Here is a 26,196-nt window from a genome sequence, read left to right on the forward strand (position 1 = left end):
CAGGGAACATTAGTATTTGCATTACCATGACAGAACATTATGTGCACAGAGGCCTCCTGCTGATTTTGTTTAAACGTTACATGACAAATGGCCAAGCAAGAGTCCCCATAGCACCATCAAAAATATGTTTGTCAGAAAATATGTCACACTAAATATTAAAAAAGGCAGGAAATCAATACATCACCAATAAATTTCAATTTAATTCAATTCAATTCAAAAACTTTATTTGTTCCCGGGGGGAGCAACATTGAATACAAGAAACAGACACTTAAACTATAAGAATTGTAAAAAAAGAAAGAAAATAGTTATAAAAAAAATAAATAGATGCCAACCTCCTGTCCCCTATCACCAAGTCCAAGCACCACACCTTGGGGGACAGAGCCTTTGCCATCGCTGCCCCCACTCTCTGGAACTCTCTCCCTCCACACATCCGCAACTCTGACTCACTTCAATCATTCAAAAGCCACCTCAAGACCTACCTGTTCCAAAAAGCATACAACACATGACCTCCCCCCCTGCCCCACCTCTGTCCCTGTTTTGTTTTATTTATATGTTTTATTTTTAGTTTTACCTTATGTAAAGCGACTTTGAATATTTAGAAAAGTGCTATATAAATTATATGAATTATTGATATTAAATAAATACAGGCAGCAGTATATATACATAATTTACCAATGTGCAAAGAAGTTATGGTAAGGTAAAGTGCAGAGCAGTGTGAAGTGAAAAATGGACACAAATACTGGAGTGACAAGAAATAAAATTGCAGAGGTTGTGTTGGGTACTAAAACGATAAATAACAATAAATGCCTTAAATAGAAAAATTAAAGAGCAAGTCCTTGAAATAATACTGAGAATAATAACATTGAAATATCTGGTGCAACCACCCTCTCTCTTACCTCTTTCCACTCTTTCCACTCATGTCCAGCCTTTTTTTTTAGGTGGACCATATGTCTTCAGTTGGTAATCCTCATATGCCCCACTGTACTTGAAGGTATCACGGCTGAGAGGCGCTCGTTGTGCGTGGATACTTCTCACACACACAGACGCACGCACACACACACACACACATCTGGTGTGCAGTGTGAAAGTTGTACTATCACTTTGTAACTTTTCACTCGTTTTCTTGTTTTGAGTTTTGAACCAGGAGGAATATTTCTATTTGTGATTTTTTTCCTTCATGATGTTGACCGCTTCGTTTGCAGAGCCGACAACAGAGTCAGGTCTGCTGCTGTAGAAGAGAGAGAGATATAGAGAGATAGAGAGAGAGAGTTAATAACCGGGGAAAGCAAAGGTGATTTTCTGGTGACTTGAGCATCACGGTTTTTGTGTGACACCGGCACGAGGAGGATTTGGTTATTATGTCCGCGTGGAGGATTTGCGATGACATCTAGAAGAAAGTCTGCGAAACTGAAGCTCCGGAGGTCTTTCAGCGAGCAGCTGCGGAGCTCCACGTCCAAAGCCTGGGACTTACTGTGGAGGAATGTGAGAGAGCGGAGACTGTCAGGTCAGTAACCCGCTCAAACAAAACCTGCAGAAACATCTTTATGTTTATGAGCCCTTTTCACTTTTAGGGTCCTCAAAGTTGTGCAAAGATCGTTGAGGAGAAATGCACTTTGGAGATTCTTTAAAGTTTCTTTGAAATTCGTCTGGTTTCCTTCTCTAATGGTTTGTTGAGTCAAAAGTCGGATGCACTGCAGAAAACATTCATCCTAAAGAAGACACAAATTAACATAAATGTTCAAACGCTTACTTTTTTAATTATAGGTAGCTCTCTATAAATTAATCTGCATGGAAGCTGTGCGCTGTTGGGTTGGCTCCGCAAAGAGACATTTAATTATCTACTGGATATTATAATTAACCTTTAAGCTATATGATTGCGTTCACGTGTGAGACTCGGGGTGAGACGTCGTGGCCCGTATGCTGCATTATTATACATTATGACACTAAGTCTATCCGTTACAAATGTCCACGGGCGTAATAATACCGCACAGTGGCGCCAATGGGTCAAATTTGCAATCAGGAAATGAAAGGTAGGCAACATGACAGACAAGGGATATGAGGGCTACCAGCATCTATCTATCTATCTATCTATCTATCTATCTATCTATCTATCTATCTATCTATCTATCTATCTCAGGCGTTCCCAAAGTGTGGATACAAATGGGGGGTCATGAGATGTCTTCCAGAATGTTTATCTTTTTTAATTATCTAAAAATAGTACATTTTACCCATTATAGTAAAAAAATATCAACAAAAGTAGTAGCTAACCTTGAAATAAAACCTTGAAAATAGAACATGTAATGAGTTTCCTGCCTTTCTTTTTGTCAGATGACTTCTAAGTTTAGAGTTAGTGAACAGTTAATTATCAAAAGCATCAGTAGCAGCAGGTTTATTCATAACGGCACAGGAAACACAGCTACATGCTCATATAGGTAGGCTAATTTTCTGCAGACTAGCTAAATGAAGCCACATTAAATCACTTTGAGGGACAGTGGAGGTTGCAAGACTTTGGCACCAATATTTTAGGAGTCGCAGGCTGAAAAGTTTGGGAACCCCTGATCTACATCACCCACTGCCCTTGAGACAGAAGTGCAAGTCATTTTACAGTTTCAATTGTAAACTTAGTGCATATATTATAGGTTTACTTAGTTACTCTGTTAGTAAGAATACCTCTCTGTGAATAAACCTGGACTCAGCAGTTCTCAGGCAGTGTTACTCCAGTCAAATGGTCTGTGCATATTTGCCTCACCCTCTTATAAAGCACCTGTGTCTAGAACATGTTGAAATACCAAGCCTTGTTATTGAAGTCTGGAGTGTTCTTAGGTAGACACTGTGTTCCCCGAATAATATGCATGGATGATTAAGCTACTATTAAATGAATTGGATCATGGGTTAGAAGATTTGTATCAATGATAAGACTGATTTTCTTAAAAAGAAATTCAGATGAGAAAAAAAGAATATATGTGACATGACTATGTAGAAGATGTGTTTGAAACCTTCAAAGATACTTTGGGGTTCACTTAAGAGACATATATAACACTGATAGGCTAGTGGCTGCTGCAGTGATTCTGTCAGTCTGAGGAGTGGAAATCTAGGATTTGTGCAGTAACCTGAGTTTACCACCAGGTGCAGTGAATGACCACAGCAGCTCCTCATGCATGCATTACAAACCAGTTCTGTCTGCTCCAGGAGAAGCTTGAGTAGAGATGCTGAGTCCTTGAGCAATGCATACGTTGAAAACAGGACATCTTGATGACTGGTTGGAGATGTAAATTGATAATTTGCGTATTGTTTTTTTCTGCAAGAAAGTTCTCTCGTGTAATTTCTTGTTATATGCAACAGGGTTCGGAACTCTGGCTTTGTTGAGGTTTTTTTGGCCCCTAGGAGATGGTTAATACTTAAGAGATGTTATGGCGAGTCAACAATCAAATTCATGTGTATCAAATCAGAGATGGTGGCTTATTTAGAGCCAAATGAAAGCTGTATTGGTCAGAATTTGCACAATAATGTTGTCAGTTATTCTGACCTGGTTATACACTTGAATAATCTGCATCAGTCCATCAGTGTCGCTGTCTTAGGTAACACAAAGTAACTGATTTATGTTCTTGGTGGATGAAAAAACAGGAAAGGTGAAAATATGTACGTGTCTGAGCTTGAAGTAAAGCAGGGATTTATATATTACAACATGAATACACCATTATGTCAAGTTTGTAAAGATTCAAGTGTAAATGACAGCTACAAATCAAGGACAGAGAAGAAGAAGAAGAAATAATGAGAGAACTGATGAGATAAAAAAGCACTTCATAGTATTTCATCTTGGCAAAGCTGGTTGTGTTTTTTGGACCTATAATCAATCCCATCAGTCACAGCACACAGTCCTAACCATACCTCACACAATGACAATATGCTGTGAAGTATACTCACTACAAGTCAGAATGCAAGAACCATATCACCCCTCTCTGATTACGTGTTCATCTTCTTTGTAATGCCCATTTTTCCTTGTATTTTCTATTAGTAGTGTGCATGTGAGAGCATGAACATATTGGGTAACACCTCTCTAAGGTCTTAGTAATTGAATGATCCTTATAGTGTTAAGTCACAGCTGAGCTATGTTTAAAAAATTGCAGCAGAGCACCCATTACCTCATCCTCGGAGCCTCTGGAACCTGCAGAACAGCTCTACTGGTCCTACAGTATTAAAGTGCGATTTACTCCCAGACCTGAGCTCAGAATTGAGACATTTGGTGGCTCATGAGGTGGAAACCTCCCGTCATACTGGTGCTATTCTTAATCCTGGGCTCCAGGAAACGAAGCCACAGCAGAGCCAGGACCGGCCAGTGCAGATTACATGTGACTGCTGAGGAATCAACCACATCAGAGCAGTGTCTAAACTCAAATCATCTTCCTCCACACTCATCATCTGTGTGGGCCCTGAGATTCCACTGCGTGACTCAGAATATAAGTTTCCCTTTTGTAATCCCACCTGACCAAAGCCGTGCGCCCGAGCAGAGAATGAATGAAGGCTGGACATTCATTAAACCCCTGAATAACAGTGACATTTCAACAGGGCTCAATTTGTCATCACTCAGAAACATTTACAGCCTTCACTGTGGTGAACAATAAAATACGGCTTCTTCCTGGGCCTCATTATAGTTTGTTTATGTGGGTAATGTGAGTCTGGATTCCTGTTTCTGTGTTGTATAGTATTTGAGCTCTGAGACCCAGACAGAGGCAAGTTGGAACAAGTTTGATAAGGGCTGGAGTCCCTGTGCCTGACACACAACACTCCCACGAAGGACAAACCACGGCTGACTCTTCACGGCATGCAGCACAAAGTTGAATCTCCTAACAGAACTCTGAAGATCTTTCACAACCCTCTCTGAGGAATTTGAGCGCCGTCAGAAACGAAAAAAACATTAATCTCATTCATTACGAAGTTGCATAGCAGCGGGTGATTGATTCTGTAATGCAATATGCGGGATGCACTCTGTGACTCTATTCGTCTAGACTGGGAGGGAAGAAGAAAACACAGAAGTGGGTTCAAGGAGATCACGCTGCTGCCAACATGCTGCCAGTCATTCTCCAGCATCTGACACCTGAAGCAGTGTTTCTACAGTATGAATGAACACAGGTGTTTGTGTGTGTAAAGTGAGTCACAGCCCAATGAAATCACCTGAATAGTGTCACAGCACCACCACCTCGTACCTTAAAAAAGCAACAATCACAGGTTAAAAAAAGCTCCACCTGAGGGTGCGGAGAGAGTCATTAAACTCAGGAGAGGTTTATGAAGAACGTGCAGCAGCTCTGAAGTGTGCTGCTGAATTGTGCTCTTTGTGAGCGTAAGCTGGGCTGGATGTTGCCAGCCAGAGAGAGAAACAGACAGGGGCTGTGTTTGACTTGGTCTCCTGCCCATTTGTGCTTAATTCACATGTATGGCGCCATGCTCATACTACACAGGCAGGCCTGTACGAGAGGCCAGGACGGTCTAAAGGAGAGTGGCAGGGGCCCAGGTGGGGCTGGGTGGGTCGGCTTGTGTGGATGTGGACTTTATTTCAGGTGTGAGGAGATTGTTGTTCCATGTTGTAAACTGACTGAAATAACACGAGCTGCAGTCCTCTTCTAAAAATGATTATCCCAAGTGGTGAAGATTTATTTTATAGCTAGTCTACGTATAGCTTGATAGTTCTTTAATTCAGGCAGGGCAAGTGTTGAGCAACATTAGCTCAAACTGCTACATATATATTAATTGTATGCATCATTTAAAATAAATGAGTTAAGGATGTTCAGGGGGCGCTGGTGGCCTAGCAGTCTAAGCACCCCACGTTTAGAGGCTATAGTCCTCGTCGCAGAGGTCGCCGGTTTGATTCCCGGCCAGTCAACCATCTACTGCATGTCTTCCCCCACTCTCTACTCCCCACATTTCCTGTTTCTTTTCAGCTGTCCTATCCATTAAAGGCAAAAAAGCCCATAAATATAACTTTAAAAAAAAAAAGAAGGATGTTCAGAAGCGACTCATGTCCCAGTCATGTAACCGGAAATTAAATTCTGACTCACCAACTAGTCTAAAAGTTAGAAAAAAGTCAGAAAAAGTTGAATTCTAGCATAATTTATTTTGCACGGCTAAACACAGGATCACAGAGTCTGCGGGTAAACACTGTTAAATTGATTTACCAATTAAACACATTCCTCCCTAATATGAGTATTGTTTTATATAGGCTTTAATGGGTTCAATTTCCCACAATGCACTTCACAAATAACACAAATTGTAAGGCAAGGCAAGGCAACTTTATTTGTGGCTGTGGCTCAGTGGGTAGAGTCGGTCGTCTATCAATCGGAAGGTTGGCGGTTTGATCCCAACTCCGCCAGACACATGCCAAAGTGTCCTTGAGCAAGACACTGAACCCCAAATTCCTCCCTCTGTTGTTCATAGGTGTGTAATTGTGAACGAATGAGATTACTAACACTGATGGCCCTTTACTACATAGCAGCCTCAACCATCAGTGAGTGAAAGGGTATGAATGGGTGAATGTGATGAGTAGTGGTCAGAAAGACTAGAAACGCGCTATATAAGTACAAGTCCATTTACCATTAACCATTTGAAGAGCACATTTCGTACATGAGGGCAACTCAATGTGCTTTACATTAAAACATTAAAAGCATTGAAAACATTCAGCAAGCATAAAGAGCACATTTAAAATGACAAATATAATAAAACATAGAAAAGAAAAGGACAATTAGAAATATATTAAAAATAAAATTAAAGTTTGCATTTAAAGAGAGTTAAAATAAGCTAAGATTGTAGATGACTGCAAAGCAACTCCTGAAAGATCTTGAGGTTGAAAGAAATTGAATTTATGTCATTTCATTGTCCACTTCATGGGCATTTTTTCTGTTATCTATACAATCTAAATATTTATTTTTCAATGTTTATGATTCTTCAATTTTTTTTTACCATAACTTTTTCTGTTAAACAAATCTTCCATGAGCAGACTATTTACATCACTTCCAGTTAGTACAAAAGCAAGCTTCTTATAAACTTCTGTATTGACTGTTAATCAACTATTACATATCACTGATAGTTGTCTGAGTTTCGTCATGTCTTCTGATGGCTTGCCACCTGTTAGCAAACATCTCTATCATCTCTCTTTACTTCAAATAGAGAAAAGTGAATTTCACCCCTCCATCCAAAGCCTTTAAAGCTTTGACATCACTCATGGTACCCAGCAGGGACTAGACACGTATTATCAGGTTCAGTTCCTGTCATTGAAAAGCCATCAGAGCTGACCTGATGACAAGTCTGAGTCTGATCTTTCTTTCGGTGTTGACCAAAGGGGATCTAGGTCACTCATATGTATTCAAGCTAAAATTTCTCTTTCCCCCTGAGGAGCTGACACTTGGAGGAGACCTGCTGAGAGGCCTTCCTGTGGCTGGAGCTGGGGGTTATATGTGTGTGTGGGGGTGGGGGAGCAGAAATTAGCATTCTCCAACCAGGAAAACAACTTCTCCCTCTCTTTCTCTTTTCTCAAAACGGCACACACTCACTTTCGCCCAGTAAACTTGGCACCTGTGTGAGCAGCAACAGCAGAAGAGTTGTTCTAGTGCAGGGCGGCTCCAAATCCACTATTTTTGTAAGCCCTCCCACACCCCTCTGCTCCCTTTCCTCACTTCATCGGCATTCCAGTGGTATTTATATTTCCCTCCAGAGTAGGGGGAAGTTGACAAGCGTTCACACAGACACTGGATTCAGACCAGCAAGGTGGGCAGTACTCCTTCTGCTGCCTTTTCATTGGCCAGCCATTGGTCACATGACCCACAGAATCTGACTGAAGTGTTGGCACTCCTCCCCCTCAGCTCGGCTCTGCCGTCCCTCTCAGCTCCCTTCAGGCTTTTTGCGCCTGGATGTGAAGTTTTCTGCTGCTGGGACAGTGAGTGTTGGTGAGAGTGTATCAACCAGGAGTCAGGGGCTTGTTTTGGGGGAACAGAGTTGTAGTTATGTTTCGAGAACTCCCAGACTCCGAGGGTAGCGAGTGTCTTGGGAGTATGACCCCAGAGACTCAGGATATCTACCTGAGGATGGACCATCACCGCAGACGCTCTGGGTACAGGCTGGGCAGGATCATCGCCAGGCAGCAGCTCCTTAAGAGGATCGCTGGAGGTAGGAGAGATGTTCAGATACAAGTGACAGCTCAGATTTGAAAGATGAATTTGATGTTTTTTGGATTCTGTTTAAATTAATCCTTCCTCGTTACTTCCAAGAATGCTTGGAATTGTTGATAAGCAAGCAAATATGTAGTGACTAAGATATGACACATGAGCATGAATATGAGGGGACGAATGCAGGCTAACCTGGTGGGAAATAAAGAAGGACATTGTTGTGTTTGTTTGGGATCAGCTGATGGTCTAAAGGTGTCTTTGTCTACTTATTTTTCAGATAATTCAATCTGAATTATCTCTGTATGAATTATAAAGTGTGTGATTGTGTTTCTGCAGACAAACCCACACTTGACCCTTAGCCAATCATGCAGTCAAGGGTGCAGTGCTGGTAAATAATTAGTATTGACCGACTCTAACGAACGCTGCTCGTGATAAGCTGAAGGATTAGTTATGTAACACAAGACAAGCCCTCAGCGTAAACAAGGGATATCAATGAATGTCCAGGCTGACAGTTTTACAAGCCCTCAGCATGTTTGTGGCCCGCTGTATGGTGTTTTATCCTCACAACATGGCCTGACCTCCCATTCATCTTCTGTGGGCTGGCTGTAGCCTCCTGCTTTTGCATTTACCTGCAGATTTAAGGTCAGTCCTGGGAAGGGGGGCAGGGCAGAATAACAATAGTGAGGACAAAGAACTCCCCTTGCTCCTCCTGCAGGTGTGAGCACGCTGGATCAAAGGGCGGCAGCAGCAGCTCATAACAGAGGAGGCTTCATCAGTTACATACTTCAGCCGAAAGATGAAATCACACAGCATAGTTTTTCTCTCAGTCACTGTAACGACAGCATGAGTCAGATAATGCATTCTCTTGTGGTGGGCATCATTTCCCGTCTGACCACAGTGGACTGAGGAGACACATGAAGCATGTTGTGATGGTGACGATGTGAGGGATACACAGTGCGCTGTTGTCAAAGTGTTCTGGACTTGTGTGTGTGTATGTTTTTTTGCAGAGGAAATCTTTATGATCTGATGTTTTCAGGCGTGTGCAGTCATGTAACCTGGCATGTGTTTTCAGATTACAGATGTCTGCTTTGACAGTAAACCAACAATTTAGGTCAACTGTGACAAGGTCCCAAAATATGCACGTTTGAAGTGGGTTTAGAAATCTTGTATTTAGACTAGATGTTTGTTTTTACAGCTTTTCCTTGCGTGTTTATTGTCTCTCCTGATGTTTTCACTCGGTATAACATGCTTCAGATTCACTGCATTCAGAGTGGATACATACTTCTGACTCATTTGCTACTTTTCTTTATTTCTTTATGTATTTCTGAGGGCTTTTACTCTGCTTTTAAAGCAACAAAAACAGTTTTTGTTTCTCCTCAATATCATAAATGCGTCTGATCTGTTAAAATATAATTTAATACATACAGTCACAGTCCATTTTTTCCATGAAGGTGTAACAAATCATAACTTGTTGCATTTGTACAAATGTTTGTAGGAAAATGTTAAATCTGCCAACCTGTGACTTAAATTAAAAGTTAGTTTCTAACTTCTCTGAGGAAACACTTAGCTTTGAGATGTCTATTTTTAAAAAAGAGAGGATGAAAAAAGCATAAAACCACGACATGTTCCATGTCTGCTTCATCAGCTTCCCTAAGTGCATGATTCTGCTAATTGTAGTTTTTAATCTGGATTGCTTTAAACGCCCCAATTGAGCAATTTTCTTGCAGTGCAGCATCTTTTCGTTTTCCTTAGAAGAGCAGCATTCAAGCTCTCTGACTCATGTTTCTTTTATTCCTCACATCTTATTCCATGTGATACGTACCTGTCGATGTAGAAAGGGAGATTTTAGAGGGACTCGGTGCAGGGTGTGCTGAGAAAGCAAGAGAGGATTGATCTCCATGTGTCACACAGTGGCTCCTGCATTCCAGCTGGCCCTCGTGTTGACATAGCAGGTTGAAAGTGAGAGGGGGCCATGGTGATGGGCCGAGTTACTCAGTATTGTTTCACCCCAAATTCCAGGGAAGCCTGCGGGGTCTTAGTCATGTTTCCGATCTGATGGCATTTCAAACCACTGATGGGTGTGGGGTCTCACTCAGTCTCATTCAATCTATGGTGAGCCATTGATAAAATACCCAGGAAAACTTTGGACCTTCGAGTTCCTGCGTCCAAACATTCTGCCCATTATATCTCCTCAGCTCAGAGAGATGATGGATGTCAATGCACAGCTGTGTGATGCAGGATGGAAAGAAACAGGCGTGTGAGAGCTGCACAGTGGGATTGTTGTGCAGGGGAAAGGGCCTGTTTTCATTGTGGAGGAATGTGTCTCCTTCCTTCAAATATTCCTCACATTTTGGAGAAGTATTCGTCTTCATCTGGACGGGCTGCTGGGTTTCTGCGGCCGTCTGCTCTCTGCTCTGTGCTGTTTAGCACATCTGGAGTCCAGATTATTCCAACTATCTGCATCTTCTCATTCTTCTCATAGATTTGATATAGTGTATGTGTCCAATCCACCCTTACTTTAAGCCTTTTTGTCATACTGGTCAGATCATAACTGGATAATTAGTGAGTTATAGCTCACACAATGGAGGGAAAAAAGTTTACTCACTAAGAAAAACTTTTATTTTGAAAACAGAAAATTCTCTGACTTTCAAATTGTATGCCTGTGCCCGTGTCTCTGCTAAATTATATGTATAAACGTTGATGTATCCTCAGACAATATGGCCAAACATTTGTATGCACCTGTTCTTTTTCCCCTTGAAATCTTTACTGTGTTGTTTTTCCATTTGGTATAAAATTTATGGAGATTTGGAAAATATGTGGCTTTATTGGAGTAAGTTTTGAGCATGAAATGCAACTTTTAGGTCAATATCAGCAAAAATCTGCAAGAATCTACTAATAGTAATGCTTCAATGTTAGTTTGAATATTAAATTACAGTTAATAAAGATGCTGTTTTCCAAGCTGAACTCCTATGAAAACCAGCAAAGACTCAGAGATCATTCACAGAACATTTTTAAGCCCTGTAAATAAATGTTCCAGGTGTGGAAAGTCCTGGTAACTTCACTTGGCCTTCATTTGAAACCTCGAGCAGCTGAATGCTGCACTGTGACTAAAATCCTGCTCGCTGACTCCGGCTGTTTGGTTCCTCTCCTCCTTAAGGGTCTTCAGTGTTTCAGAGAAGAAGCTCTGTCCAGTTTGACCTCCCTACGGCCTCTCTTGGCTTTTTGACCTCGGGGCAGCCGGCGGCTCCGGTCTGTGCCCTATGTGCCCTTAGACCATTAGTTAATTCTGCCACGGTGGAGGATGTTGCGCTTCTCTTGTCAAATGACACAAGTTATTGCGTAGCAGCTGTGTGTGTATGGTGAATCTGTCTGTGTCCTGCAGTGACAATGCTAGGCTTTTATTCAGCTGTCATGGCTGACGGGCTCGTGTCTTTCAGGTTAACGTACCATAAGACACATTTGTTCGTATGCTGGCATGGAGCAGATTTTGTGCTGTGGATGCATTTTCTGTCACACATTGCTGTTTTTTCAGGACTACAGTGGAAATGTAAAGAGTTAAATGTTAATTTAGTCAAAATTGTTAAATTTTGAAGACAAAGTTTTCCTGTTTCTGAAGTCTAAATGCACTTTGTCAACAAAGAAAACCTTCTTACAAAGAAGTAAAAGCAGGATAATGGTGAGTAACGCTTACACACTTGTAGATTGTAAATGCTTCGCAGAGAGAGGACAGGAACACTCAAGCTTGTTAAGAGGACTAGCTCTGCCCCTCTTCCTCTCTTCCTCCTCTTCTTGTAAAGGGATAATTGTCAGAATCCCGCTCTGAGAGGGGTTGGTATTGTTCTGTCTTTGTGAGGGTAAAAAAGGCTCTTCAAGGTGAGGAATCCGGTCAGACTCTGTCCTCTCCACTCAAGACTCCTCTCTGAGGGATCTGAATTATTCATCCACGCTCTGCTCCAACATGTGGCACATTAGATCATGTGTGTGTGTGAAACAAACATAACTGCCTCTTCATTCAGATGGAGGTTTGATGATAAGTGGAGATGTAGCCTTCTGCATTGTTTACTAAGTACACACAGAGCTGCTCTATCTTTTATTCATGAGGCGCACTGTTGTGGAGGTGATTGTTATGCAGATTTTGTTTGCTGCCTTCAGAGGGCAGCAAATAACCCTGACAAGCAGCGGAAAGCAATTTGACAATGTGATTAACAGGTTGTGTTCTTCTAACTCCACCGTCATCACACTTGAACTCTTTAAATCTATGGCTTTCTTTGTGCTTATTGATGCTGATTTTAATCACCTGATACTTTACATAAGAACAGGATGTTATTGTGTGTTGGGATCTTACATCATTTCTGTGTCCCCAATCTATAAAACATAGGGATTTTGATTGACTGTGATTGTGTAGCAGGTGAGCAAGTGATAGAGACAAAGAACCAGACTGGATGCTGTGTTTACTAAATAAACCACTTTCAGAGGTTTCCCACAATCCAATGCAAAAACAGGAACTTGAATCGTAGAAACTTTAATCGTATGGTGCTATTTGTACTTTTCTTTTCTTCTCTTTTTTGTGTTTTTGCTTGTTTGTTTGTGTTTTGGTTTCTCCTCTACATTCTTATTTTGATCTTATTTTACTCTATTTTATCTTTGTTTAATCTTGATCTTTTTAGGGAGCTTTTTTAACATCTGGCAAGGGACTACGGATGTAAACTAGCCTTTTGGCTAACTCTGGCATATTTACAGAAGTGTTAATTAATATGCATGGTCCTTTTAAATAATAAATAAATAAATAAAATTAATTTTGGGTGGTAGAGACATCTTGGATTGGTTATTCTTCAGTACAACTGAATTTTGTTCATCCTGACTCAGTTTTTTACACGCAGCATGTAGCTAATGTAGGTCTATTTTCTCTTGAAATAATATATAGAATAATTAAAACATTTTACATGAACTTAGTATAATGATGAAAGATGTTCCAAAGCCACTAACTACCTTCTTGTTTTTCCTAAAATGTAAATTTTTGACTCACCAACTAGTCCAAAGGTAAGGAATCACCCAGCAAAACCTGAGTCCACAGGTCAAATGGTTGAGTGTGCTAAACTTTAGCATAGCTAGCACCAGCAGCTGTCTGTCCTTCTTGCAGGATAATGTCCACATGTCGGGGTGGTTTCATATTGCTCTGGTTGAGTGGTTTATATGCCAATTTAACCCGACACAGCGTACATACAACTTTATCTACAACTTCTAGGCAAGGTAAGGCAAGGCAAAGCATAAAAGAACACAATTAAAATTACAAATATAATAAAAAAGATCAAAGTACCAAACCGTGCCGCACTACGATATGCTATCTGTCATCTGTGCTTGTTTACATCCATGTAGTGGAGCATTATGACATTATGGCAGCAGCTGTTTAGCTGAGCTACAGCCCCTAGTGGCTTTGGTGCCACTGCTTAGTCACAGCATAGGACCAGCTTTTTGCGCCTAAAGTAAGTAAATATTATTAACTAGTTTAAACAACTAATTCTGGTGCCAACTAGTTAGGGTGCCAACTGGGTGCACATATCCCTAATTAGGATATATTTTTGTACTGTACCACAAACGTGCTTTGTTGAGCTGGACGAGGACAAGACAGGTTATTGAATTTCCCCACTGTGGGGAAAAACATAGTTACTGTTGATTTCTAGATGCATTTTCACTAAATGATCTAACTGGTAAGCTAGATGTGATATATCCACAGCCCTGAGTGATTCTCACCAGACACTGTCTGTGCGCAGATGTCCCGACCGTTGGTTTGCAGCCGTTGGTTATTTCCAGCTGTGTGAGTTAATGATTCAGGAATCTCATAACAGATGAGAACAAACCGACTCAATCCAGACAACCGTTGATAAATAAAGGTCACTCTGATAAAGCTCTTCCTGCTTTTGGCCTGCAGGTGGCAGACTGATCTCATGTCCTCATGGTAAACTTCCTCCTGTGATTGAATCAGTGTTGTTCTTCCACAGTGGCTGACAGCTGCCACATGTGCAGAGTTAATCATTCACTGAGGGCAGATTTCAGAAATGCCTCAGCTGCACTGTGACAAGAACACAAAGTCACATATTAACAGAGCCATGATGGAAAGTTCTTCCTGTTCTCAGGACTTTTACATGCCTCAGATTAGAAACAACTCACTCAGTGAGAAAGCCATATTAACCTAAATAGCAAACTCTACATGTTTTGACCCAAATGTTTACTTCCTATGAGACAGGAAGAGAAAAATAACCTTGGATTAATAAAAACGTATGTAGAGAGAATTGCCTACATATATGAATGCACCAAATTCCCTCATCTGATCATCCAAAGAAATGGTGACTCTAAAATACTCAAGAGGAAGTACAGATAAGCATCAGACGGTGACTAACATACTTGTGTTGATTAGATGACTGCATTTATTCTTCAGACAGTGCTTCTTACAAATCACATGGATTGGACAGGCTGTCATTTTCCCCTCATTAAGAGTGCAAGCTAGAGTTCCGCACTTGGCTGCCCCCTTGTGGTAGAATTAAGCATTTGTTATCATTGAAAAGTGACAGAGGGAACATGAATCCAGACCTCAGACACTCAGCCGCTGTCTCCTCACTTTATTGGCCTTTCAGCTGGGAGTGACTCTCTGAACACTGCCTCCTGTCATTCACTGCCATGCATGAAAAACAACCCTACATTTTCTGTTAATGCTCTGTGTTTGTGTAGAATCTCTTATTTAATAAAAACAAAAATCCCTTTACCTCTGATTGGCTGCTTCATCGTAAACACATTGACAGTACCCTCATGTCTGCTGCGACACATACAAGTTTTTTTATGTGTGTGCTCCCGAGGCTGTCTGGTGGCCCTTCGCTTTGATGTCGTTAATTAGGACCAACATCCCCAGGGATAGCTCTGTGCTTTTATTGTGGAGGGCTTTCTCACGGTAGGGGCCCTTGTTCTGACATTGGACCCCCCTCTCTACCCTCTGAACCTTGCGTCGTCCCCTCTGGGATCTGGTCCAAATGAGCAGGAGGTGGACCTGATAGAGGGCTGCAGGATTTGACTTCAGAGGAGATTCTACCGGATGTTTCATGCACATCCTGTACCTCACACAGCTGTGGGCACGCATTTCTTAGTTTACAGATTTTTAGCATCTGCTAAACAGAGATGGTCTTTTATCTTTAGACTTTTGATCAGGACTTGTGGAAAATGTGTTGATAGCTTTCCATCGGTCCGTCTTTTTCCATGTTTGACTCAGGATTCTGGGTCATGCGGTTGAGTGTTTTGTCAGTAATTCACAGTCATCCTGCTTTAGGTTGTGTTATACAGTGCCCTCGGAAAACCAAATTACAGTGTTTATATAGGCTATCAAAAGGAAGGAAGAATTACAGCCACACAACCGTATATTACGAGTGAGAAAAACAGCATGACATGGCGAGGCATGCAGCCCGCTGTTCTTTACATAAAACATGTATGGACTTCAGATCAGGCAGCACATAAACACACCTCTAAGGACTTGTGGTATATGTTGGTTGGACTTTGGTTTACTACATGACCACATGGGACTCTGCTGGAGTGGACCCTAGGGAGCTGGCATATGGGACAAGAAGGAATAAAAGAGAAAAACTGTAAAAGCTCAGAGAAGAGTGAGACTCAGAGAGAACAGAGAGACAGAAACTTACCCATGGGTGTAATACCTGTTTTTATCGGTTCCATCGTGCAGCCTTATTGCTTATATGCTTCCTGGGAAGATTTGTCATGTTGTTATTATGTCTGCAGAGCTCACTTTAATAAAGCAATATGTTGGAATAAGGATGAAAAACATCATATAGATAAGAAGGGTGATTTTAAGGAGAGTAATGCTTTTGAATTTCATAATAGACAGCAAGCCCTTGATGTGTGTTATCAATGACCAGCCTGCATTATTCATCCCGCACTGTGTTGTTTATTTTTCTGTGAATACTGCAAATATCTTCATCTGAACAACCTGCACTATCATAACTCTGCAAAGATCAATAGTCCGGGGTTTTGGGGAGGTATGCTCGGATGAAATGAAAGAGGAAATCTCCAAAAGCCAAAGTTGATGTTTTTTTATCACCAAAGAAAGCAAATCCTTCATAAAGGCCTTGCCAAAACACTTGAACGTGCGTGGGAACATGGCTGCGGTCCAGCGTCTGGAAGTGTTTAGCATGTGCTTTGGAGGTGACTGCAGCATGTATTTCACAAAAAAAAAAGCTGGGCTGATTGATTTCTGCTCGGTTCTGAGAAGCAGACAGCAAAGTGGAGGTACTCGAGGATGGGGAGATTTCTGAGATGTCTCCTGATTCTCTGTAGTTTGAGGTCAGAGGTTTCTTTTCAAGAGGAGGAGGCTTCTATTGAAGTGTCTGCTGGGAGTCACGTGCAGAAGGATCCTGCAGTGTGACCAAAACCAGAAGAAGAAGAAGAAGAACACCTGTCTGTGAAGCAGGAACACACTCCACACCTCCCTCAGTTTGCCAAATTACTGTGAGGAGTCAACGTGTGGTTGTTAGAACATTTTCGCAAAACTGAGCGAATGTGAGGCGCTGCTCTGAGCTGGATGAACACACTGCAGAGCTGGCAGCTTGAACACTGGAGCCTTGGCTTTTTCTGAGGCCATGAAGCCCACATCAGAGACCATTATGTGCCTTTTTATGTTGACACCACACCAGTCCAGATCCATACATCTGTAGTTCTGATCCAGAAGAACTTGTAAGTCTGGGTTTATTAATCCCTTTTACTCTCCCTGAATGTTTTCTGTGTCTTTAAACCCATATGTTGTCAGTTTCTGGAAACACTTGAAGGGATTTTCCATTATTGAACAATTTTTACAACATCAGCTTTCCCCATGTGACCCCATCCCCATCCCTCCTTTCTCAAGAAGGAATGACAGATGATGAACCAGCTTTTCTTTTAATGATATTACTGGTAACCAGCACTGAACTGGAACAGGAGCATGTGAATGAACGTCTAGGTATTTGTGTTGTCACCTGGCTTTGTTTTATCAGAAGTTACATGGAAAGCCTCTGGTATTTCCAGACTGAAGAAAGAGATGAAGAGTAACAGAGAGAGAGAGAGAGACAAAGAGAAACAGAGAGAGAGAGAGAGAGAGAGAGAGAGAGAGAGAGAGAGAGAGAGAGAGTTGAGGGTTGTTGCTCCTGAAGATGAAAGCCTGCTCTCTCTGGGTGTCCTTCAGAGGTGAAGGCGAGTGTTACCACAGCTGTGCTGCTCTTGTTTGAATTCAATACAGGACCTCAAGAGAAAAACACAGCTCACATGACTTTTGACCCAGCAGGCTTTGGCAACGGTCAACAACAGCAGCTCTCCGGCTCACAGAGTCGTGTTATTTACTCTCACAATCAATAAGCTCTTGCTGTGAGTGTGTGTTTGTGTGTGTGTGCTGTGAATTGAAGGGGGACCTCTGTCTTTTACCAGTGGACTGAAAAATATTCCAAAATCAGACTTCTACCTGAATTTGTGTGTGTGATCCCTCTGTAATCAGAAGAGAAAAAACGACTTCATCGATGATTTTAAAGCCGATTTAAAATGTAGGAAGTGTTTTTTGTGTTGGTGAAATCCTGACCCGCAGGTTCAGAATGCTAATACCTCCTTGGCGCTGGCTTTTCCTGTGCTGGCTCCTTAGCCCTGTGTTTGTCCCAAAGTCCCCATCCCGCAGGAGGCATTGCTATCTGCTTTGCAAACCACCTTGTCACTGGAGACCTGTGGTCCTCTGAATGCAGCTCTCCACAGGTCACACTGGACCATGGGGCAAACGCAGGCCCCAGGATTTGCTGGCTCATTTGTATTTGAGGAAATTTTACTTTGTTGTCTTAGCAACGCAGCCTGGAGCAGATCATTTAAAAAACCTGCATCCCGTGCCGAGTGCAGGATAACAGGTCCCCTGTGTGTCAAACGAAGGGGGCTGGAAGTCAGTGAATGATTCAACGGCGGCTCTCTCTGTAATTACTCGGCCTGTGGAGTCGGCCAGCTCATGTGCCAATCACTGCATCAGGAAAAAAAAGTCACACCAACAAAGGACCTGTGTTGTTACTCACCTCTGCAGACAGATCATCTCTTTGATTTGGCTTTTGTCCTTTGTCTGAACACCTTACCTGTTTCTACCCGATGACGAGAACACTACAAACTGGAGAAGTGTTGTGATGTTAGCGAGAGGAACCTCCTGTTACGCTGATGATTGTGTCCCATTGTGCTGAGGACGTTGGAGTCTGAGGGACATGTAGGGCTTTGTTAATTAAAAACCTGCTCCTGAAAACAGGCCGCCTTTATTCCCACGACATCAGGGGCAGCATTAATCCACCTTTTGCATTTCCAACATTCCCCTTTGATTACCTGAACCCTCACAAATACACAAAACAGATCTCCTGGCCTCATCCTGTGTCTACAATCCTGTTTGGTCATCATGTACGTCTCTTCTTATCCTTCATCGTTATTTGTTCTTCCTGTTTGCTCCCCTGTGAACAATTCCACACTGTGAGACAGGAGGAAATGCGGGGCTATTTTGGGCATGAGACATCAGATGTTGTGGTTTTTGGGCAGACTTGTAGAGGGGGCAGTGTGTTTCCCCTGGCAGTCTGTCTCGTCTTACTTTTACAGTAAGGCTGACTGCTCACGGTGAGTGGGTGTCTGTGTGCAATTAGCATCATAAAGGGGGAGAGAGGCCTCTGCTTCATGCCTCCCAGCGTGACGACACCTCTCCGCCAGCCCACATTGGGATTTTTTCTCTCACATATTGCTGGCTGTCTCCGTCTTCCTCCAGGTGTTTTTGATACAGACGGTCTCAGCGCTCTTTTATAGTCTGTGTGTTTTTTGACTGATATATTCGGCCGGCCTGTCTGGCTGATTCACTGAAGTACAGTGCGGGGGAGGAAAGGACACACATTCGTAAAGGCTGCACAGTAAATTGAAGCCGATTGTTTTAGAGTGCTTTTAAAACTCTGATGTACGCTGAGTGTATTTATTGTTATAAGGTTTGTTAAGGTGGCTAAAGTGGCCTGCCTGCGTCAGTCTGTCTGCGCTCGCAGCTTTGTACTCAGACCTGGCCCCCGGAGCTGTGTTTTACAAGAGGAAATGGCGAAAACGTCACAAAAACAGGCGTAGAAGAAGAAGAAGAAGAGGGCCGCACATGGAATTCTACTTATGCTTGAGGAAATGATGGATAGCTGAGATGTCCTTATGTAATCATGGTGCCACAGCACACCCAGTCATTTAAAGTGCTGCATATTCCAACCACACATTAAAAGATGGATTTCCCTGACTCAGGATGGACTTTGGATCACAAATATTATAATGTAATGTAATTGATAAAATAGGAAAATATGACAGACTTATGAAACAGATGATAAAGGACTTCTACTTTAACAGATGGACCAGAGACATCAAGAAGTCCTTATTGTCCAAATAAGGGAAGAAAACAGTGAAGGACTCAGGGATGTTCAGAAGTGACTAATTTTTGTGTTTTCTTTTGAGGACAAAAGTCTCCATGAGTTCAAAATAATTTGGTACCAGATATATGTGATTACTTTATGTGATTGACAGAGTAAGGTCTGTGTTTCTGTGATGATGAATCAAGAAACAGGAAATCTTTTCATGTATAGTAGCAATAAGCTTGTCTTGTTTTTGACACGCATCACCTCACTGTCTCAGGTGACACGGATCACAGCTCCTCTCATTCATCGACTTTTCCTCAGACAAAGAGGCTGAGACGGAGGTGAAACAGACAAATATATCACTGTGATGATGTTAGCGCCGAGTCTCGTGAGCCGTGTGCCTCAGCATGATTCACTGCTGCTGATTGCTGACAGTTTATGTCATGGTTTTCCCCCTCACTTCTCCTGCCTACGCTTTTTTCCATTCCGCGGAGCTGCTGGAACATCTGGACCCTGCAAAAACCACGCTGCTTCCCTTTTGTTTGTTTAAATAAAACTTTTCCCACAGTTTAACACTTCTTGGATGATATTTTTGAAAGATTGCGAGAGCTGACTTCACATAATCCGTGCCAAAATAAGTGAAAACAAAGAAACATATCAGCAATGGAAGCCATTTAAAAACACGGCCTTGAATTACAAGAAGATTCCCAGAATTCAGAGGCAACGCTGCAGCTTAGGTCTTTGCCAAAAATGTGCTGAGTGGGGTATAAAAGAGTTGTCGTGGGCAGAGCTGGGTAGGAGGGCTGGGCACAAGGAGCCAGGGGGGGAGGGAGGGAGGGAGAGGGGGGGAACATGCCACAGAAAGGGGAGGATTGGAGGAGAGATTTAGTGTTGGGACAGGCACATGGTGGTTGGGGGTAGATGGAAAGAGAAAGGGGGAAAGAAGGAGCTGAGGATCTGAGCTCAAACTGCGAGCTGCGTTCAGAGCAAGAGCAGGAATGCGGCTCAGCGTGGGAATGAAGATGCTCTGACACGCTGAGGGACAATCTGAAGTCTTGACGGATATATGAAGCACTCCGACTGAATGATGAAAACATCCCGTAAGTACAGAATAGCTCAGAGCTGGAAATCAACAACTAGTTTGAGTGATTTTGGAGGAATTAAAACGGCCGGTGCTCCTGTGACGAAGGTTTTCTTAATTCTTAATAAGCCTGTGTGAATGAATCTGGTTTTGTTTTCCATAAAGTATGAAAGAAAGAGGATTATTGTAGTCGGGGAGCCCAACTGTCAGACAGCTGCTCCTCACACGAAACAAAGCACATCATAAAGTTCTGGAAAGTTTTCAGCCACATGTGGTCGGCTGTAAATATTTTCTGAAAGAGAAGAATGTGAACGAGCCTCTAAAACTGTCATCCTTTTGGCAACACTTGAGTCTGCTCTGCCCGATCACTGTCCAAGTGTGCCATGTCTTTCCCCGCGGCACTTTGAAACATGTCATATCTAAACCATGAATTGCATAACGCCTGTTCGTGATAGTGAACGTTGCATAAAGTGAATTGTAAAGGAAGGAGTTGCCTTTTAGCAGCACACTGCATTTGACAGTCTGGGCTTTTTGTGTCACAGCCTACATCTCTTTGTGAAACTGTAATTTTATACTGTACACAGTTTTAAAGCTTGCAGAGTGCAAACAAGTTCTCGTTCATTGGCACCGTGCCCGCCCAGCCTTTTATCCACAGGAGATTTCCTTAGAGAGAGGATGAGAGGACAGAATGTCTCCGTATCATGTTACTGAATGCCAAACAGAGAGGAATTCCCAGCTCAGGTAACGTGCTCCCAGAGGTCCAACCTGCGGCTGTGGGACACAAGAGGACCTGGCAGCACTCTCACTGTGTAGCTGAATAATACAGGCTTGATATTATCCACCTGGGAGGGAAGGTTAGCTGAACAGAGAGCCTCCTGCTCCTGGTGATACAGGTGGGAACAGAGCAGGGCAGAGCAGAGCAGCAGACACATGTTGACTCATCTGCTGATGGAAACAGTAGTCTGTTTTTGTCGCCCCAAGGACGCAGGGAACTGTTAATATTTATTCAGTTGCTGGTCAGCCTGAAGACCAAAGTCACTTTTCATCGATTTTCTGGGTGACACAGATGTGAAGCAGTGCAGGTGAGTCCCAGTTTTTTTTCAGGAGTGAGTGATAGCGGTATCTCTTTGCGAGGTTACAGTGGCAGTAATTACTCAGTATTGTGCGGTGAATGAGCGCGGCTCCTGTTTCAGCTGTGGTGTGACAGAAACAGACCCACAGAGGAGCTGAGACCTCCGATGTGTGATGAGAGGGAGAGCTGGTGTGTTACCCATGGGGGTGCTGCTTGTGCGCAGCTTTACTTGGATGTGATGTTTTTGCTCATGACGGTTTTGGCACTGTGGAAAGCTGGATAAATGTCACGTTTGTGTACGAGGAAAAGGGCAGTGGGGATTTGACTGGCTGTTTGACTTACACAGAAAAACTGGAAGTGGTAAGAATGTTTTCATGTGAGGCTCAAAGTTTATACCTTATGCTGTGTTACGTTTGAAGTGGACTATAAAACAGCTCATATGTATCCTGATTTCCAAGACATTCTTGTGCTTACAACTAAACATTATTTATTTTTTGCAAATAATCAATTACTTTCCTTTTTATTGACTGCAGTGTTTAGTGTGAAAAACAGTCCTCCAAAGCCACGTGTGTTCGTTTTATCCACCTAACCGTTTATTATAGCAAATATTCACATTTTTAACCAACATCTCTGTGTTATAGTCCCTTTAAAATACCCAGCTCATTGTGTCAGGTCTTGTTTGTTACATTACTGCGAGGAACAATTGTCTCTATTTATTCAAAAAAATAAACTAGACTCCTGGTGTGAGCATTTTAGCTGAAATCTAATGTTTTCTAGGCTTCCTGTTTGCTTTGTTTCAATGATTTAGCAGACATATTTTTATATTTTCTTCTGTATTTAGTGTAAACTGTGTACTGTAGCACTAGTGCGTCAGAGAGTGCGTCTCACTCAGGCAGTAAATGACACCAAACTCTATTAGCATTAATGGAAAGGCGCCAACGGTCTGTTTCCTCTCCTTGTCATCAGGAGCTCTGAAGTCAGCAGACGGCACAGGGACCTGTTTCTGATCCTGGAGTCGTTTGTTTATCACAAAGTAGATGTGATATATATCTATAGTTTTTTATCGTTCTTCAATTGGTATTTTATATGTTTGAAAAGTGTTTTCTTCACAATGGTACCCCAGCTCTGTGTAGTGAATGATGATGTTATCTTTTTACCTACTTTACCTTCAATTTAAAGTTTTCAGGTTTTTTTTCTTCACACACATCTTCTTTTAAGTTGAAAATAGAAGCTTGTATCAGACCTCATGTTGTTTCATGTGAGCTGGCTGGGACGCTTCCACCCATCAGACTGACCCTGATGTCATCATCACAGCCACGCCATCCCACAAATATCAGACAGAGGTTTCAGTTTGAGATTAACCCGGGGCCATTTTTGGGCCACATTTTCTGAGGCTCCAGTGTTTTTTTTCAAATTGAAAATGACCTTTTGTGGTTGACTTTCACTTTTAATTCCTGTATTTCTAAAACAATCTCTCTTGTGTCTTGTGTTTTCCAGAAATCGAAGCAAAAGAGGCGTGTGACTGGCTGCGGGCAGCAGGATTCCCCCAGTATGCTCAGCTCTTTGAAGGTAATAAAAGCACTCTTTCAACTCCCACACATGTAAATCACAAGGGGAGGAAAAGTTGTTTGGTTAAGAGACAGAGATTAATGAGGTAGCACACTAATAGAGGGGCTCTGTAATAAAGCAGAAATGGCGTTTTTATTTTAACTTACTTAGCTGATGCGAAACGAAACACTTTAATGGCTTTAAAATGACTTTTTTTGAATGATGGGCGAATAATTCAACACAGAGTCATCTTGTGTTTCTTCATAGTCTCCAACACAGAACACAGAAACATGCATTCACAGGCTGCTCACAGTGAGCTTCCTTTACACAACTGTCCTCAGGAAGCCTCCAAGCGAGGACTCCAGACGGATCCCCAGACACCACAAAACGAGCGGAACATCAGCCGCTTTTAAAGTCTAATCTTTTTCAAGCCACGGTAACTATATAAACATGTCTTCAGTGCTTAAAGACTGAAGTCATGGGAAGAAATGGGTTTTATCAGAGCTTAGAGTAGCTCCGCTCGCTCAGATCTTTGTGTGGAGGCCAGACTTTTGATGTGCTTTGGTGCAGTACATTTGTTTGCTGACAGTTTGTAAGATTGTTGTAACAGAGCTCCAGAAAAGTGCGCTGATAACGTCTGTATGAGCACACAGCAGATAACAGGAGTTTTCCCTCCTGATGCTAGGCATTACGTATTAGAAATGACATTAATGATGCAATCTGTTATTTGGCTGAATTCATGTTTCAAAGCCGACAGTGTATCTGAGCGTCTTCAGAACAGGCAAGGCCTTGTGGAGCTTTTTGTAGCTGCTTCTGCTTTTCATAAAAAAAAGTTAATGGCTTCTCATGAATGCGCTGGAATGTCAGATTGAGAGGGTCTGGATTCAGTCTCTTAAGTTATGTAAGAGGAGGCCCATACCCAGAGCAAGACGTAATGGCCTGCACAAGCCTGAGCGCTGTTATTTGGGCAATTTCTGACTCTTCTCATTAGCATTACATACAAAACAAGTTTGATGGTCTCCAAGACTTCAATGTGCAGCTGGAAAGAATGTGCTTTCCAGATCTTTCTTTTCATTTGTCCTATTCATGAACACAGAAATATCAGATCTATTTTCAGTACTGTCATTTTCTCTAACCTCTTCTTCTACTTCTTCTTCTTCTTCTTCTTCTTCAGACTCTCAGTTCCCCATCGACATTACTCCTGTGAAAAGAGATCATGACTTCCTGGATAAAGATCTGGTGGAACCTCTGTGCAGGTAATGAGACATGACTCAGATCATCAGTGCCACAAATAACTCATCACTGAAAGGAGGTAGAACTATTTGGCAATCCCCTAAATTAAACAGAGCTCTTAATTTTAAAGACTCAACTTGTGTTTTTAAGATTTTAACATCTTTCTTATTCAAAATCACATGAAAAGAACATCTGACCTTTATGTTTCAGGACTGATATGCTGATAAAATCTCTCTTCTCTGTCATAACTGCTCAAGAAACACAGGATTAAGTGTTTTTCTCCAAATATGACTCACTGAATTAAGAACATTATCCTCCACTAAGCCAACAACTGGTGGCTCCACATCGCTCCCTTGTAGGGCGAGAAGACTCGTGTTCTTTTATTTCAAGCAGAGATAAAAACAGCATTTAGTTACCCCAGTATCCACGGCAACTGTCCTGCAAGGAAAGCAGGAGGAGCGTGAGGGTTTTCCTCGCACAGCTCAATATACTGTGACTCTAAACAACCCCAAAGCAACTCATCTAAATTCCTAACTAGCCACGGGATAAATAGAAGACAATTGGAAACAGTTCCACCTCGGACGTGATTTTGCCCATGACTTCCCAGCGTCTCTATGGCAACATAAGGATGGCTTTGTTGTCAGTTATGCAATTACAGTGTAGTGTGCAGATATAAGTACCTCCCTACATACCGCGGGGGCTTTGATAGAGCTGACAGTGATGGATATTTCATGTATGTGAGTGCTCTCTCTGATCCCGGGCTGAGCACACTTCTATTTTAGAAACCACATTTAAAGCCTGGTGGAATAAAAGACCCCCCCAGTTTCAAATCCACTCCTCAGCCAGGTCCCACTATCTTCTGCAACAATCATGAGAACTGCTGTTTGGCTAACCCCTGTCATCTACAGCACACTGGTGGGTAGTTCCAGCCTCCATGTGAGGCTGTTTACTGTCACAGAACAATAGAGTGGATCTGTAAAAAAGACTGTTAGCAGAATAAGGAGCTCTTAAAGCTTGTTATTATCATACCACAAAGGAGTGTCTCTGAGCTGGAGCGTATTTTGTCATGTCGTCATCTTTTCCCTGTTCTATTGTTGGATCATGTAAGGTTTTTTTTGTGCTGTTACTTAAAATGTTCCAGCTTGCACACCCACAAAACCTCTAATCATAAAGCACGTGGTCCAACACGAAGGCTGTGTGGTTGATGACAAATATTGAAGATGTTAAAAATACATTTCAGAGAGGTTCAGAACATTTTAATCAGTATTTCAAATGTCAAACTCTTTAGCCACAATCACTCAGATTAAACACTAAGCGGTAGAGAACAGATCAATGGATGGTTACTGCGGCTCATTAGGTTTTGGATTCTGTACCATGGACAAACCTCATTTCCCTCTGTGCCTGGTTGTACATCCAGACCTGAAGATGATTCAGTTAACGCTCAAATAGGAAAAACAGAACAGTATTTAAATCTGCAGTGTCCATTAGGAAACTCTCCTGGTGTTATCTCTGATGTAAACCTCAGGCCGTTTGTTCTTTTCCAGGCGTCTCAACACCTTGAACAAGTGTGCCTCTATGAAGCTTGATGTGAACCTTCCGAAGAAGAAAGTAAGTGTGGACTCAAGGTGACAGGCTTCACCATCAAAACAATGCTTCTGCAGTCTTAAGGCCAATTACTGTTGTAACAATAAGCTCTTAAAAAGA

The 26,196-nt window shown here is 42.1% G+C and overlaps 1 protein-coding gene across 5 annotated transcripts in view; it reads left to right on the top strand.

Annotated features, from left to right (window-relative positions):
* Positions 1-26,196, top strand: part of stard13b (StAR-related lipid transfer (START) domain containing 13b) — a 76,367-nt gene that overhangs the window by 43,983 nt on the left and 6,188 nt on the right. For 3 of the 5 annotated variants that reach the window (XM_034700610.1, XM_034700609.1, XM_034700611.1), the window contains 3 exons: positions 23,209-23,280; positions 24,434-24,515; positions 26,037-26,100. In XM_034700610.1, coding sequence (XP_034556501.1) covers positions 23,209-23,280; positions 24,434-24,515; positions 26,037-26,100 — 218 coding nt within the window. Of the gene's footprint in view, positions 1-945; positions 1,505-20,477; positions 20,659-23,208; positions 23,281-24,433; positions 24,516-26,036; positions 26,101-26,196 lie in introns of those variants that run through there. The other 2 variants (XM_034700612.1, XM_034700613.1) reach the window with 2 other exon arrangements.

The sequence above is a fragment of the Notolabrus celidotus genome, chromosome 14, assembly GCF_009762535.1.
Source record: "Notolabrus celidotus isolate fNotCel1 chromosome 14, fNotCel1.pri, whole genome shotgun sequence".
Classification (NCBI taxonomy): domain Eukaryota; kingdom Metazoa; phylum Chordata; class Actinopteri; order Labriformes; family Labridae; genus Notolabrus; species Notolabrus celidotus.